General features: G+C 50.5%; 3 protein-coding genes across 3 annotated transcripts; 1 reads left to right on the top strand and 2 right to left on the bottom strand.

Annotated features, from left to right (window-relative positions):
• Positions 1-1,202: 1,202 nt before the first annotated feature.
• AA0111_g2224 (Vesicular-fusion protein) lies at positions 1,203-3,788 on the bottom strand (the record flags this gene model as incomplete). Its single annotated transcript, XM_028647972.1, has 3 exons — positions 1,203-1,535; positions 1,588-3,439; positions 3,493-3,788. 3 exons carry the CDS (start codon positions 3,786-3,788, stop codon positions 1,203-1,205), a joined length of 2,481 nt encoding a protein of 826 aa, XP_028509928.1.
• A 581-nt stretch (positions 3,789-4,369) lies between these two features.
• Positions 4,370-5,482, bottom strand: AA0111_g2223 (hypothetical protein; the record flags this gene model as incomplete). The annotated part of the gene is made up of 4 exons (XM_028647971.1): positions 4,370-4,977; positions 5,025-5,103; positions 5,163-5,327; positions 5,378-5,482. The coding sequence occupies 4 exons, from the start codon at positions 5,480-5,482 to the stop codon at positions 4,370-4,372; spliced, it is 957 nt and encodes a 318-aa protein (XP_028509927.1).
• A 551-nt stretch (positions 5,483-6,033) lies between these two features.
• AA0111_g2222 (hypothetical protein) lies at positions 6,034-13,340 on the top strand (the record flags this gene model as incomplete). The annotated part of the gene is made up of 5 exons (XM_028647970.1): positions 6,034-6,253; positions 6,312-8,364; positions 8,420-9,819; positions 10,042-12,862; positions 12,914-13,340. 5 exons carry the CDS (start codon positions 6,034-6,036, stop codon positions 13,338-13,340), a joined length of 6,921 nt encoding a protein of 2,306 aa, XP_028509926.1.
• Positions 13,341-13,979: the final 639 nt, after the last annotated feature.

Genomic DNA, 13,979 nt, shown 5'->3' with positions numbered 1-13,979 from the left:
TGGGAATTGGTCTGCTTTTGGGTCGACGTCATGATAGTACTATACCATGAGGCTGGAGAAGGATTAGTCTTTTTTTGCAAAGGGCTCTTTGGTGTGACTTCTCTATTATTACTCACATGTTGATGTAACGGCTTGTATGACCGTTGCGGCCGTCTCCCAGCGGAGCGGTCCACCCACAAGCACTTGAATGCTATATATTTTAACTGAGTTGCAGTGTGGGGGATATGAAGCCATTCTGGTTCTCATCCTGCTTAAACATGCCATTCCAGTGGATCCGCAAGGTCCACTCGTAAGCCAACTGATTGCACAAGCCCGCTCCATGTCCCAATGTAGTGGCAACATCATGTGACGATTCATCCTTAAACCTAGCCAGTGGGCATCAATTCTCGCTAGGCCAACTGAAACATGAAACCAGTATCTCTGCAAGTTACCTGCATTGAACATAATTGCACTAACCCCGAAGACAAGTTCCCCCACTGTTCTCCCATAAGCAAGCCACGCCCCAACGAACGAAGAAGACCGGTTTAGAGTTTCAGCTTAAACCCCTACTGTACATCTCAGGCCACTACTTCGATGACTCGCCAGTGATCCGAGCTCATGCCGTACATCCCTAAGCTACAGTATGTTGTGCATCTAACCCCGCCTGAACGCCACACACCATTTCGTATCCACCTGATCGGAAGCAAGGCGGCCCAAGTACGACTCGGGAGAAGAAAAGGAAAGCAGCGGGGAGCTCCGAAACAGTCGCGTAACTACCTCCACTACAGGGATCTAACATGATGAAGCAGTGTCTGCCTGCTGCGTTGTGAGACCAAGGGTACCGACGGGTGTCAGATGTGAGGTTATTGAAAAGCGGCCTGACAAGTGACTAACAGTTGTGCAGCAATTTGAAGAGACGAAGACATGTTGTGGAACGAGTAAGATTCCGGACGAGAACCGGAGATGTTGCTTTTGATGGAAGTGGGCAGGGATACGAGTAGAAGTGAGACGAATGGTGTACAGACTTTGAGGTGAGGTTGAGTGCAAGTTTAACGGAGGTATTAGGGGACGGCATTTCAGTGTGATATCTTTTCTCAATAATTACTCTATGTTCCCACAATAGATGCTGTCATCACAGTGGTTGCAAAAGACATCTACAGGTCGTCTAGCCAATTCAATTCTGATGATCCGACAAGTTTCGTTGATTTTGAACCCTTGCCAGCCTAAATCGAACCCCGGTTCGCAGCAATAGCACGAGACATGACGCGAGCGAAACGGCCAGGTACATCCTGGTCTTGCTTCGCAGTCTCGATACCGGTGAGGATCTTCTTGATACCGACCCCAATTTCAGTGTTACCTGTCATCTCCTGTATCTCACTGATGGCACGCTGTTGATCGGAATCAGAGAAGGCACCGGATTCTTGCAGGACATTGGCGAGCTCTTTTTGTGTGTTCACGTTCGGGACTGCGATTTCGGCATCGAATCTGGCGAAGAGATCGAGCTGTGTGAGTACCGATCGTTCGGTTGTTGTCGCAAAAATAAGTAAGCGACGGTCCTAGGGCTGTTAGAGAATTTCAAAGATGGTGTGATACAGGGATTCTGCATACCTTTGGTGGCTCCTTGCCAAGCAGGACCTTCAAAGCAGCCAGAACCGTGTTACTGAACCTGGGACCAATTGGTACCCAATCCAACAAAAGCTCAATTGAGTCAATGACGATAACGCTCAATGGACTCTTGTATGCATCTCGGAACACCTTGTCGAGCTGCCCAACCTTTTGCATTTCACTGTAGCCAATCATGTCTTCAGCTGAAATCAACTTGATGAACGGGTAGCCTGAATCAATGGCCATTTTGGCAGCCAAAGCTGTCTTTCCAGAACCTGGTGGTCCGTGTAGTGCAACAGAGAGTAGCGGCGATGATTCTGGTTTCCTGACTTGATTGATATACAGGCGTCCGTCCTCCAGTATATCGTTGATGAATGACGAGTAGTGGATGATACCGTGTCGTAGTCGCTTGCTGAGTTCCTCTTCAGCGACACCGAAAAGCGGTTTGACGTCATCGAGTGCCGTCATGAAATCTTGTCGCATAACTTTGATGTCTTCCACGTCTGCCTTAACAGTGGTGCCGTCTTTGATATGTCGATTGGAGGCGTATGATGTGGCAGCCCTGACCAAACCATTGATTTCAGCACCAGAAAAGTTCTTCGTCAGCTTAGCCAACTCTTCGACATCGACATCGGGCGCAAGAACGTCGTTCTTGCGCATCTTCGCAGTGTGAATCTTGAGGATCTGGGCTCGACCAGACTCATCAGGCAGGGAAATCTCCAGATGCACCTCGAGACGACCGGGACGCAAGAGGGCCTCATCGATCATGTCCATGCGGTTCGTCATACCAATGAGTAGAATGTTGTGCAGCTGATCGACACCATCGAGCTTGGATAGCAGCTGGTTGACAACGCTGTCGCCAACGCCAGTACCGCTGCCCGCACCAGAACCTCTCTGCTTGCAGACAGCGTCAAGTTCGTCGAAGATGATGATATGAAGACCACTCTCATCGCCCTTCTCCTTTTGTTCTTTCTCTGCATCGGCGAACATTTTTCGGATGTTTTCTTCCGAAGCTCCGACGTACTTGTTTAGTACTTCAGGGCCGTTGATGACCTTGGGCTCCCGGGCGTTCAGCATCTTTCCGATTTGCCTAGCAATCAAAGTTTTACCAGTACCAGGGGGTCCATATAGAAGCATACCACGGACGTGATCGATACCCATTCTCTCGCGAATGCCCGGAGGCAGAATACGGGAGGCGAAAGCTCGTCGAAAGATGGCACCAAACTCCTTATCCAGGCCACCAATACCCATATCTTCGAACTTGAAACCTGGCTGGATGATGGAGTTTGCCGCTGCGCGACGCGCTGATGCTTTTAGTTTAATGTCTGTTCGAGCGTCCTTGAAGAAATCGACCTGAGTATGTCTGGTGAGGATTCCACGAGCACGCGGGTCGGTGAGGGAGGGCGCGTTCGTGTCGTCCTTCTCCATGGACAGATCCGCAAGTGTGACAGTTCGTATGGATAGCCTGAGTGGTATACTCTTGATATCCATCAAGAGTTGCTGGCCTGGCGCAAGAATCTGGTTCTCGAAACTCTTCTTGAGCATGGTAGCGAGCTCATCCTGGTCGTACGGCGTCTCGGTGGTCTTCCTCCCTGCAAATCCGACTTCGACGTCAACTGCGCCCAGGTATGACTTTCCGCCGCTCTGAGCAAAGTGGTCGTAAGGTGCTGCCATGACAACCTCCTGAGGCCCAAGTGATATACTAGCCCATGTTCGTTGTGCATCCGTGAGACCGATCTCGCCTGGGTTGCATCCTTGTGTAGGTCGAGCAGAGAGGGCGAAGTTTCCGTTGACGAGGATGTAGACATCGGAGCCGTCGGGGTTTGGTGGGAAGTCTTGAGGCGAGACTGCAACACTTTGAGGTGTTAGCAGAAGCGTTGGAATGAGGTGGTTGTGGACTGTACGTACATGTTACCAAAGGCATAGGCATTGCCTCCTGGGCTCTTGATGGGCCGTAACTGTCTTGCAGGCCCGGCCCCTCCACCGCCTCCTGGTGGACCCCTTGCAGGCATACGCTGTCCACCCGGAGGTGGAGCACCATAGGCTTGTGGTTGTCGGTCATCGTAGCCGCCCATTCTTGTGTCTTGTCCGCGCGGAGGCCCTTGTGGTGGTTGCTGTTGCGGTGGTCGTCCGTAACCGTCGTTGCGTGGTGCTGGCCGAGGGGAGCTTCCAGGAAGGCCTGGGAGTCGGTCGCGGTTGAACATGTTTGGCGGCTGGAAGTCGCTATCGAACTCGAGAATGTAGGGAGTGATGTATGCCACGTATGGTCTTGGAAGAGACAGAAGTAATGAGGCCTCACGAGGTCGCAAAGGTGTCTAGGCTGCAGTATGAGGACAAGTTTAGTCCGCTCTCGCTGCAATAACTATTCGACGATCTGTCCGGTCCAAATGCCGCCACTAAGCAAGCCAAAGCAGAAACAAGCGTGATACAACTTGACCGTCAGGGTCTGTGATGCCGCGTGGGGAGCTTCAGGAACGCGCTTGGACCAAGCCACAAGCCACACGTCATCCCCGCCGCTCCGCACCTGCCGCCACTGCCCAACGTCGCGTCTGGAAGCTGCATGTCATTTGACCCGAGGGATGGCCATACACACTGATTGCAATATCTCCATGATCCATGATGAAGATTCAGATCAATTATTGAAACGAGCCCTTGCTGTTGCTATGCAACAGCGTCTCCTGCGATGGAGGATGCGGGACGCTGCTAGTACCGTACCGCACAGCAACGGCGAGCGCCAAGTTGATACTGACCACATCATCATACGGACAAAACTGATGTTTGCCGCTCAATAGCCTTTCCCAACATGCACTACCTCGCCTCCGCCATACCACAAAGTACCTGTCCTGCAGTGCAGACCCGTTTCTTGTCCCACGTTGAACTCTCCACCGGTAGGTATCTTGCCCTCGTTGTGTTCGGGCCAATACTCTTTCTTGAGCCAAGCATTAATCTCTTCGATCTTGTCGATCAAAGCCTTTGTCTTATGACCATCAGGCGAGCCAGTCCCGTCTTCAAAGTCTTCGGTATGGATAAAGCGGCCAATAGTGAGATGGCTTGAGGGCACAACGTACCGGGACTCAACTTGAAGGCCTGCATCTCGGCACATGGAGAAGAGGTCCCGGCGGAGATGATGGTAAGTGAATTTATCATCCTCTGGTGTGCGACCCGAATGTAGGCCTTCGCTGGCTGCAGGTACAAAGCTCAATGCTATGGCTGAAGCGTCGTACCCGATGAGCGGTTTGATAAGGCGCGTGCGGTGGTCGTGGGTGAAGTCAGTTATGGCAGGTATCTTGTCTCGTACTCCATCTACTAGCTTCTGAATCTCTGGTGCCGTCTTCGAATGCGTTATTTCCAATGCCGTGATGTGGAGGTTGTCCCGTGGCATGAGCCAGAGATCTACTTATGTTAGGATTGAACTCTAACAACAACGACTTATTACGTACTAGGTGCCACCGTCAGCAGTTCCTGTTGTACTCGGTTGATCATGTCCTTGACTTGCTGTGTCGGTCTTCCCCAAAAGACCTGTTCGCGTACAAAGTCAGTTTCTGTCTCACACCCGGCTCGTACATCGGGGCTCTTACAAAGCAGTTGCGGGGGTCTTTGTATCCAGGCTCGACAGTGGTATCATGAACTCTTAATAGTATTGGATCTATGTTGACGCCTTGAAAGTCGGCATCGAGCATCTTCGCCTTCTGCTGCTGGTTCCTTGTGGTGCGATGCAGCTCATACTTTTCTTGAATCCGCGTCTGCAAAACGTGCTCAGTAAGTGCGAATACAGAATACAGAAGCAACTTACCGGATCGTCTTCGCATGCCGCAATCAGTGCATCGTAGGGATTGCTGAACGAGGAAGTCGAGACACCTGTGAGGTCCTCAAAAGTGTTGGCCACCTGATTAGACATGATGCTCCTTCGTTAACAGTCGTGAAGTAGGGAAAACCTGATAATTTGTATGTTTTTTTTTTGATGTTGCTGCAGAGGACGAGACAAGTACCATACCAAGGCCGTGGGAATACGAGCTGCGACTTCGCTGCATGGAATATCACCTTTCCCAACGTGGTAGCCTATCCGCTAGGACTACACGTACTCCAAATGGTCTCGTACGAGTCTTCTGTGTCTCTACTTGACAAATTGCCTATCCGATTCGTAGCCATCCTTCCTAGGGCATATCGCTTAATGGTAAAAGACAGCATGCGGGGTATATGCCGTGGTGGAGGCTAACACGTGCTTTCGCTCCACCAGCGCGGGACGCGTCGCGCTAGGTACCTGCCATGTCCAGGGCTACTACATGCCGCATGAAACTCGATGCACCCCACTTTGAATTGCATGCCTACGGCATGCTCAGCAACCTCGATATTACATAGCCCCATTTCTTATTGTCTCCATTTCTTATTGTCTCCATTTCTTATTGTCTCCATGCTGAATCTCCCGTCTCGCATCCACGTTCTCTCACCATGGCACACGAGAAGTCGCGTAAACGCAAGCGCGAGGCTGAACTCTCGCCTGCACGCAATGCGCCTGAGTGGGATGCCGACACCACTGAGATCGCTACACATCGCAAAAATACTCGGACAGGGCAGATTAAGTGCACTGCATTGACTGAGACTCAGACGCGAGGCAATCAAGTCCGCAACACACGCAGAGCCCGGCCTGTCAATGCCCGGTCTGTCAATGGTATGCCGATCATCTTGTCATCACCGCTTCAAGAGCTGACCCAACGTGGCTAGTTCAGTTCCTGCGCCCAACAATCCGACGTCACTCCCCGAGATAAACGACCCTCCCGATCTAGTCATTCCTCGAGACTGCTGCTACTTTTGCCTTACCCGCGGAGGTAATGCGGCATACGAATGTCGTAAGGAAGAAGGAGAAGATCTGTGTACGCGCTGTATACGGGACAGAAAGAAGAGCTGTCGACTGCCTACGCGTCAGGAATCGGCAGCAATCGCAGCTCGTTGTCCACGTTGTACAATTCGTGGTTTCAAAGCATGCAATGGAAGAGACCCTTGCGATACTTGTACGCGAAACAAAACCGAGCATCTTTGTCGCAAACTACCCGAGAAAAACAAGAAGCGGCCTGATAACCCACGCAGGCGAAGCACCATCACTCCACAATCTGAAGACGACACACCAGAGAAGCCCACCAATGGTCGAAAGACCAGGCATAGCAACTACGATGACGCACAGCCCACTACAGAAAATGTGTACGAAAAGCCCAAACGCAGCACTATACGCAGCGGCACGGCTAGATCGAAGCGCAGAAAGCCTTTTCCTGACAGCGAACCTGACGAGCATACTCAAGTTGCTGGCCCGAGGTCAAGTCCAGCAGGATCAAGTTTGCGCGAAAGCACGAGGACATCAGAGCAACTTGTAGACGCAAACGACCACACACAAGATGCCGACGATGGATTACCTTCGCGTATAACTTCGAATGATCTCAGATTAGGGGATGATCTCGAGCTTGACACATCATCTGGTGAGGATCTCCTAGTGGAGGAAGCCGATATTGATCAAAGCAAAGGCAGCGGCACATCGAGCCGTCATGTTGGCGGACGCTCCATCAGAGCTCGGCCAAGGGTATCTTACGTTGAGCAGTTCCCCGATGACCCGTCGGACCTCACAGCTGGAGATGAATCCGAGTCCGATGTTTACGTGTCCCCTGCAACGGATGAAGAGAGCGAAGCCGACATTGATCTTGTCTCTTCCGAAGACGAAAACGAAGACGAAGCATCAGTCATAAGCGACCCTGGGTCGCTAGACATCATGCTGGACGAAGAGAGCATCGCCATTGAGGGTGATAACCCCAAACCGAAACTACACAGACAGCACAAGCCTGGCGAATCTACTCGAGCCGGCAAAGGCATCGACCTAAACCTTCCGCCGCTTTCCAGCATCCAGGAATGCATGTCTGACATGACTACCAAAGCTGTGCAACTTGGTCTATGCGAAGCCTTGGAAAGTCTGGGAGAAAGACTTATCAGGGTTGCCACAATGTGTTCTGGCACAGAATCTCCTTTGCTTGCGCTTGACGAGATCTCGAAAGCTTTGGTGGCAATAGGTCATACTCCGATGCAGATCCAGCAAGAGTTCTGTGCCGAAATTGAAGTATTCAAGCAGGGCTACATAGAGAGAAACTTCGTCCCAAATCGGTTGTTCAGAGATGTCCGCGACTTCATTCGCGAGTCCGCCACCACGGCAGTAACAGCATATGGCGCCGAAGTGGATATCCCCACAGATGTGGACATCCTTATTGCGGGCTTCGTCTGCAAAGATCTTTCTAGGTTGAACACCAGGGGAAAGACACTGGATGATGGTGGCGAGTCAGGCGACACATTCCAGGGAATGTATGCATATACGGATCGCTTCCGCCCAAGCATAGTGTTGCTTGAGAACGTCAAGAACGAGAAGAAGACCTGGGATGACGTTGTGCGCAGATTCGACAAAATCGGATACGAAGCTCAGTGGATTTATTGTGACACGAAAAATTACTACCTACCTCAAACGAGAGAGCGCATGTATATGATTGCAATCGAGCGTACTCATTTCGGTAAAGGTGTCAAGAGCGCGACAAGCCAGTGGAAAGATTTGATGCGAAATTTGGAGAGGCAGTGCAGTAGCCCATACGAAGCGTTCCTCCCAGATTCACTGAAAGAATCAAGCGGTTACAGCTTATTGAAGAACGAGCCAGATTGGGCTCTATGCAAACTACGAAACGATCACATTCGCTCCGAGAAGAGGCTGGGAATACTAAGTCCCATCAGTCGACGCAGCGACAACGGTACCGTTCTGTAAGTTCATGTAATCCTGCTATCGTCAATGACACCCAGACTAACAGTTATACAGACCCCCTGACTTCGCGGACAGGAAGTTTTACATCTCGCAGTCCTCAAGAGTACACGATGCGATAGACATTGCTCATCTGGAAGCTGCAGCGAAAGGCTACGATTCTCTTTACAAGATGGCGTTGTGGGACGTCAGCCAGAACGTGGATCGGTTCAAAGCAGATTTGGGAATCACGCCGTGTATTACCCCAGGTGGACAAGATTTTGCGAGCAACCGGCAACATGCCCTCAACGGTAGCCAGCTTTTGATGCTTCAGGGGATGCCTCTTGATAGGTTGCTGTTTGCCAACGAAACCCAAAAGGACTTGCAGAATCTTGCCGGCAATGCCATGTCCACGACGGTGATCGGGGCCTCTCTTATCTCTGCTCTCATTGTTGGATGCAAAGCCCTCCGCCCCTATCAGGCAAAGTCAGGTGGCAAAACATTATCTGCTCCACCTGGCAGTAACATGATCACAGAGCCTAGCATGCTGAAGCGTACTTTCGTTCAGCCTAGCACTTTCGAGGATCTCAACCTTGTCAAGCTCCAGCAAGAAGCCAAGTCGAGTGCGCGTATGTGTAATTGCGAAGGCAAACAGGCCATAAGCAAGTCCGCAATTCAGATCTGCTCAGCGTGCGGACACTCGGCCTGCTCATCATGCGCGGGTAACCCCAAGCACGTCTACAGGACAATCGTACCAGCCAATCACAGGATAACGCTACCCGACGAATTCATCAGGCAATGGAGGCAACTTATGCCTTCACGGTTGAAGTTCGATGTTTTTCCTGACATCAGTCATCTGGCTTCCGAGCTAGGCGCGAAGGACCCAATACTAGATGGGTATCTGGCTACTGTTTCGGAAGCGCAGCTGGGCTCTCAGTATTTCTGCATCGGCGACTTCTCCAGAGACTACAATCAGTGGAAGATCACCTACAGCTCGCACCAGGCTACAGTTGAGCTAGTGGTGGGTGACCATATACAGTGGTCCTTATTTGTCAAATGTCCAACACATCTTCCTGGCAACAGTACCTTGCGGAAATTTCTCAGTAATCCGATCGCGCAAGCTACCGTTGCAGATACACTTCTCAACGTTGAATGGAGAGTGCGCATACCCTCTACCAAGGATCTCGTCGTTGATATGAGCGATTCGTCTGAGAAGATTAGCTCATGCAGGAGCAGACTTGGCCTCTCAGACTACAAAGAAGAAACCGTGCCAAAGAGAATCAAGGTCAAAAGCGACAGTCTTACGGCCATTGTCGGCGATTATGAGCACCTACCACATTGCGGGACTGCTTTTACAAGTTTATACAAGCGATCAATGGCAGTGAACGACATGTACATGTTTCTCGATCCCGACCCTATTGGCCGGCCAGAGCACGACAGCTTCGTGTTCAGTCGCGACCATACCCGGAAACACTATGGTGAGAGCCGTAGTTCACTTGCTCGCTTACATCCATCATGGCGACCATGACATATGGAGGACGGGCGTGTACACGCCATCACAACCACATCTCTTGACGTTTGGGCTCCTGTTGCGATGACACTAGTACCAGTGGCTGTATCTTTGCACGCGGATTTTCTTGAAGAAGGACGTCTAGTTGACAGTGTTGTGCCAGATTGCTCACAAACGCTTACCTGTTTAGACGTCTTTCTCCACAATGAACTGTCCGTCCAAACTTTCGCAGACTACTCGTGGGCATTGGAGAGTGCCAAGACGCTGCCGCAATGCCTATCTTGGCAAGCAGTGCACTCGGACTGGCAGGGCAAGTGCTCTTGCGCGCCAATCTATCCAGAGATACTTTGGAGCGTCGAAAACGGTGTAGCGACGGCACACGAGGATCGTCGAGTCGCTGCCACATTCGAACGTGCCATCAAGCAACGCCCTGCCATAGTCCAACTAGAGGCTTCAAGTGATGCATCAGGAACACGAATTCGAGTGAGCGTCGATATCATGTCTTTGGTCCATCGTGCTCAAGGGAGACTTCCCGAGGTGGACTCTGCAACCACTTCCTGGAGGCTAATCACGGATCACGCTGATTTACCTTCGCAACCATTTCCGAAGTTCCGGTTGCAAAGCAATTCGAGCGACATTCGTGATGCCCTGTTTAAGCTACCAGGGTACCTACGTGGTGCACAGAAGAAGTCTGTTGCATGGATGGCAGAGCAAGAGATAGGAAGACCAATAACTATCTGTGAGACAGAAGAGTCTGTTTTTCCAGGTTTGGGTTGGAGAGCAGAAGCTCAGGTCAAGACAGAGAAGATCGTTCGAGGTGGTGTGTTGGCCGATCAACCTTCCTTCGGCAAGACTGTTTCGAGTATAGGACTAATCCAGAGTGAATTCCATCAGGTCACACCTGAGGAACTCATCAAGTGCAACCAACCCTTAGCAGCTGAACAACCCCAACGTTTAGACTCCGCTGCGACGTTAGTCGTTTGTCCCCCACATATCACTCATCAATGGAGCACAGAGCTTCAAGAATTCCTAGGTTCAGAGGAATTCGACGACTACAACGTCCTTATCATAGAGAACTACAGTCAGCTGAAGAGTTTTACCATCGAAGATTTCCTACAAAGCAGGATTATCATCGTTTCTTGGACACTATTCTCTGAAGAAGGTTACATTTCGGAACTGGCAAAATTCACGGCCTTGCCTGAGCCTCTCAAGACCAGTCGCCGTGCATTCAGTTGCTGGCTGGATAACGCAGTCAGCGAGATCCCAAGTCAGTTAGCGGTGTACCAGCGCTATGACTATAAGCATTTCAAACGGCTGACGGAGCAATTCCTGGACGAGCGGCTACTGAAGCCTGAATTCCAAGCGACACTACCTGTTAAGATTCTCCATGGTGCTGCGTATGAGTCGTTCGGCACTCAGCTGCCGTCACGACCTTCAAAAAGAGTCAAGACGAAAGCCAAATTTGAAGCAGATAGCTCGTCAAACTTGGCGCCACTGTTGCATCTCTTTCAGTTCAACCGGATCATCGTTGATGAGTACCATTACCTTAACGACAACGACAAGATTGGGAGTAACTTTGTGGCCACGAGCATCAAGAAGATAGCTGCACACAAACGCTGGTGCCTCTCAGGAACACCAGCCTTGGCCAACTTCTCTGATGTCAATCAATTGGCGTCCTTTCTTGGTGTCAAACTTGGTCGATATTTCTGTGGCGACGGCACCGTCACGACTTCGGCGGAAAAGACATCGAGACTGGATCAGACAGATGTTGAGAGCTTCTTGTCGCAAACCGAAGTCATGTCACGACAGTGGCATGAAGGCAGGCATCAACGCGCACAAGAGTTTCTTGATAACTTCGTGAGACAGAATGAAGCCGAGCTCCGCCATATCCAATGCTCAGAAAAGCTCTTGTCGGTAGATCTAGATGTCGCTCACCACGCGCTCTATCTGGAGCTTTCGCAATACCTCATCTCCCAGAAGATGCAAATCAAGAAGCTCAACCAGAAGTCAGGCTCAGACAGGAGCAGCAGACTGAATGACAGCCTAGAGGGCTCTGCAAGTGCTGAAGAAGCACTGCTAAGGTGTGCGTTGCTCTTTGAGACCGAAGAGGGTAGGTCAGCGCTCGAAGTCTTGATTGAGAAGCGCTCGCGTCAGCTCCGCAGCACTGAGAAAGAACTGTTGAGACTGCTATCTGAGTTTGAGGGCTCAATGAAACTGATTTCAAACACTGAATCGGGCATCAAGGAGCTGTATGGCCATTACAGGAAGGACGTCACGCAGTATAATTGGCTTGGAGATGATGAATCCAGCCAACGTGTTCGCGCGATGTTGAAAACAGCCCAGAAGACGCCACGGAGAGATACTACTGCAATTGAAGAGACATCGAAGATTCAACGCGAGCGAACGATTAAACAACAGCTCTCGCAACTCCGCGACATTTCTCTTGAACTCGCGCATAGGACAAGATCGAAACGATTTGTCGTATCTATCCGTGATCATCTACAACTTGCAACTCTTGACAAGATTCGGCCTCTTCGCTGCAGTTCTTCTAGTTGCAAAGGCACTGTCGACCTTCAACTGCTCTTCTCTATACCCCACTGCGGACATACTGCATGCAAAGAGTGTCTTGAACTACGGACTGATGACGAGACCTGCGTTCATCTTGGCTGCAATTCTCATGCGAGCGAGGGCAACCTGATCCGGATAGCCGATCTCGGTTCGAACGAAAGTGAGGATACTGGGCAAGGCTATGGAAATAAACTCGAGGCTGTGGTTCAAATTGTTCGTCGAATGCCGGCTTTCGACCAGGGCATTATCTTTGTGCCGAACGAAGAGATCGTCAGCATTCTCGAAACTGTGTTCGATCGCTACGACATATCATACCATTCGCCAGGTCGAGGTCGACACACTGCTTCGGCTAAGCTCATGGAGGAGTTTAAAACAAACAAAGATCCAAAGACTAGAAAGAAGCTTATCATACTCAATCTTAGGAGTGAATCTGCAGCTGGCGTGTAGGTCCTCTTTATTCCTATAGAAACTCTCCTCTTACTGACCATTCACAGCAATCTTACAATCGCCAACCACGTCGTCTTTGTGTCACCCTTTCTAGCAAAGACACAATATAATTACGATTCCGCAATGGCACAGGCGATCGCGCGAAGTCGCCGTTATGGCCAGAAAAAGAAAGTGCACATTTACCATGTGGTTGCGCTACGGACGATCGATGTTGATATTCTTGAGCATCGCCTCAGACGGAGTGATGCCCTCACTTCCACAGGTTCTACGGCCAAGTCGTTAGAATCATTATCTACGAAGAAAGAAAAAACACGACTGGCCAGGAATAACAAGGGCGAGATCATGCTAATACCACATACGTGGTTAGCTGACAGGGCCAAGCGAGAGATCCTGGGTATTGAGGAGTCACCGGATAGGCTCACGTCCCTGATCAACTTCTCTGAGACATTTGAGCAGGAAGACGACGAGTCCTAACGCAGGCATACAGCAGGCTTTTCGACTGCGATTCACCTTTCAATTTCGTCATCAATCATTCCCGCATTCTGCTTTCATGTTATATACCTTATCGATGTCTTGGTCTCGTGTACGATTACTGTTTTCCGCATAGTCAAAGCGCAAAGTGTAGTCAGCATGATACCGGCAGTCGGGCACAATGCATCTTTGTCTATTACAACCACACTCGTACTGTCATCGTGATGTATTCGAGACGAGCACAATTGACATTCCGGCACTATTAACTACCTAATCTGGCATGTTGCATACGAACTAGATTAGTATCTCAGCCCCAGCCCACTCTGCTTAGGCATAAGCACCACTACCAACCCCCACCAGGGCTCACCGGTAATTCCACCCATCATCATCACCATTACCAGCTCTCCGGCCAATTCAACACCACATACCCCTCTCGAACCACTGCCAAGCCAGGTCGGCTCCACATGCCGCACTTTGCTGAACGGTGAAGAAACGGTACAAAGGTACTTAAGCGCCCCGCGTTAACCGTGTTTCTAGTTAGCAGATGCCCGAATAGGATATTGCTTCTTTGAATGGATGATGGGTGTATTTGACCGATCAGGGCAATGCTGGGTTACAGCTTTCCATGGTTTTCGAAGAGAG

The sequence above is a fragment of the Alternaria arborescens genome (genome assembly GCF_004154835.1).
Source record: "Alternaria arborescens strain FERA 675 chromosome Unknown contig_4, whole genome shotgun sequence".
In the NCBI taxonomy this organism is placed as follows: Eukaryota; Fungi; Ascomycota; class Dothideomycetes; order Pleosporales; family Pleosporaceae; genus Alternaria; species Alternaria arborescens.
The sequence above is the reverse complement of the archived record's forward strand: the minus strand, read 5'-3'. Positions and strand labels throughout refer to the sequence as shown.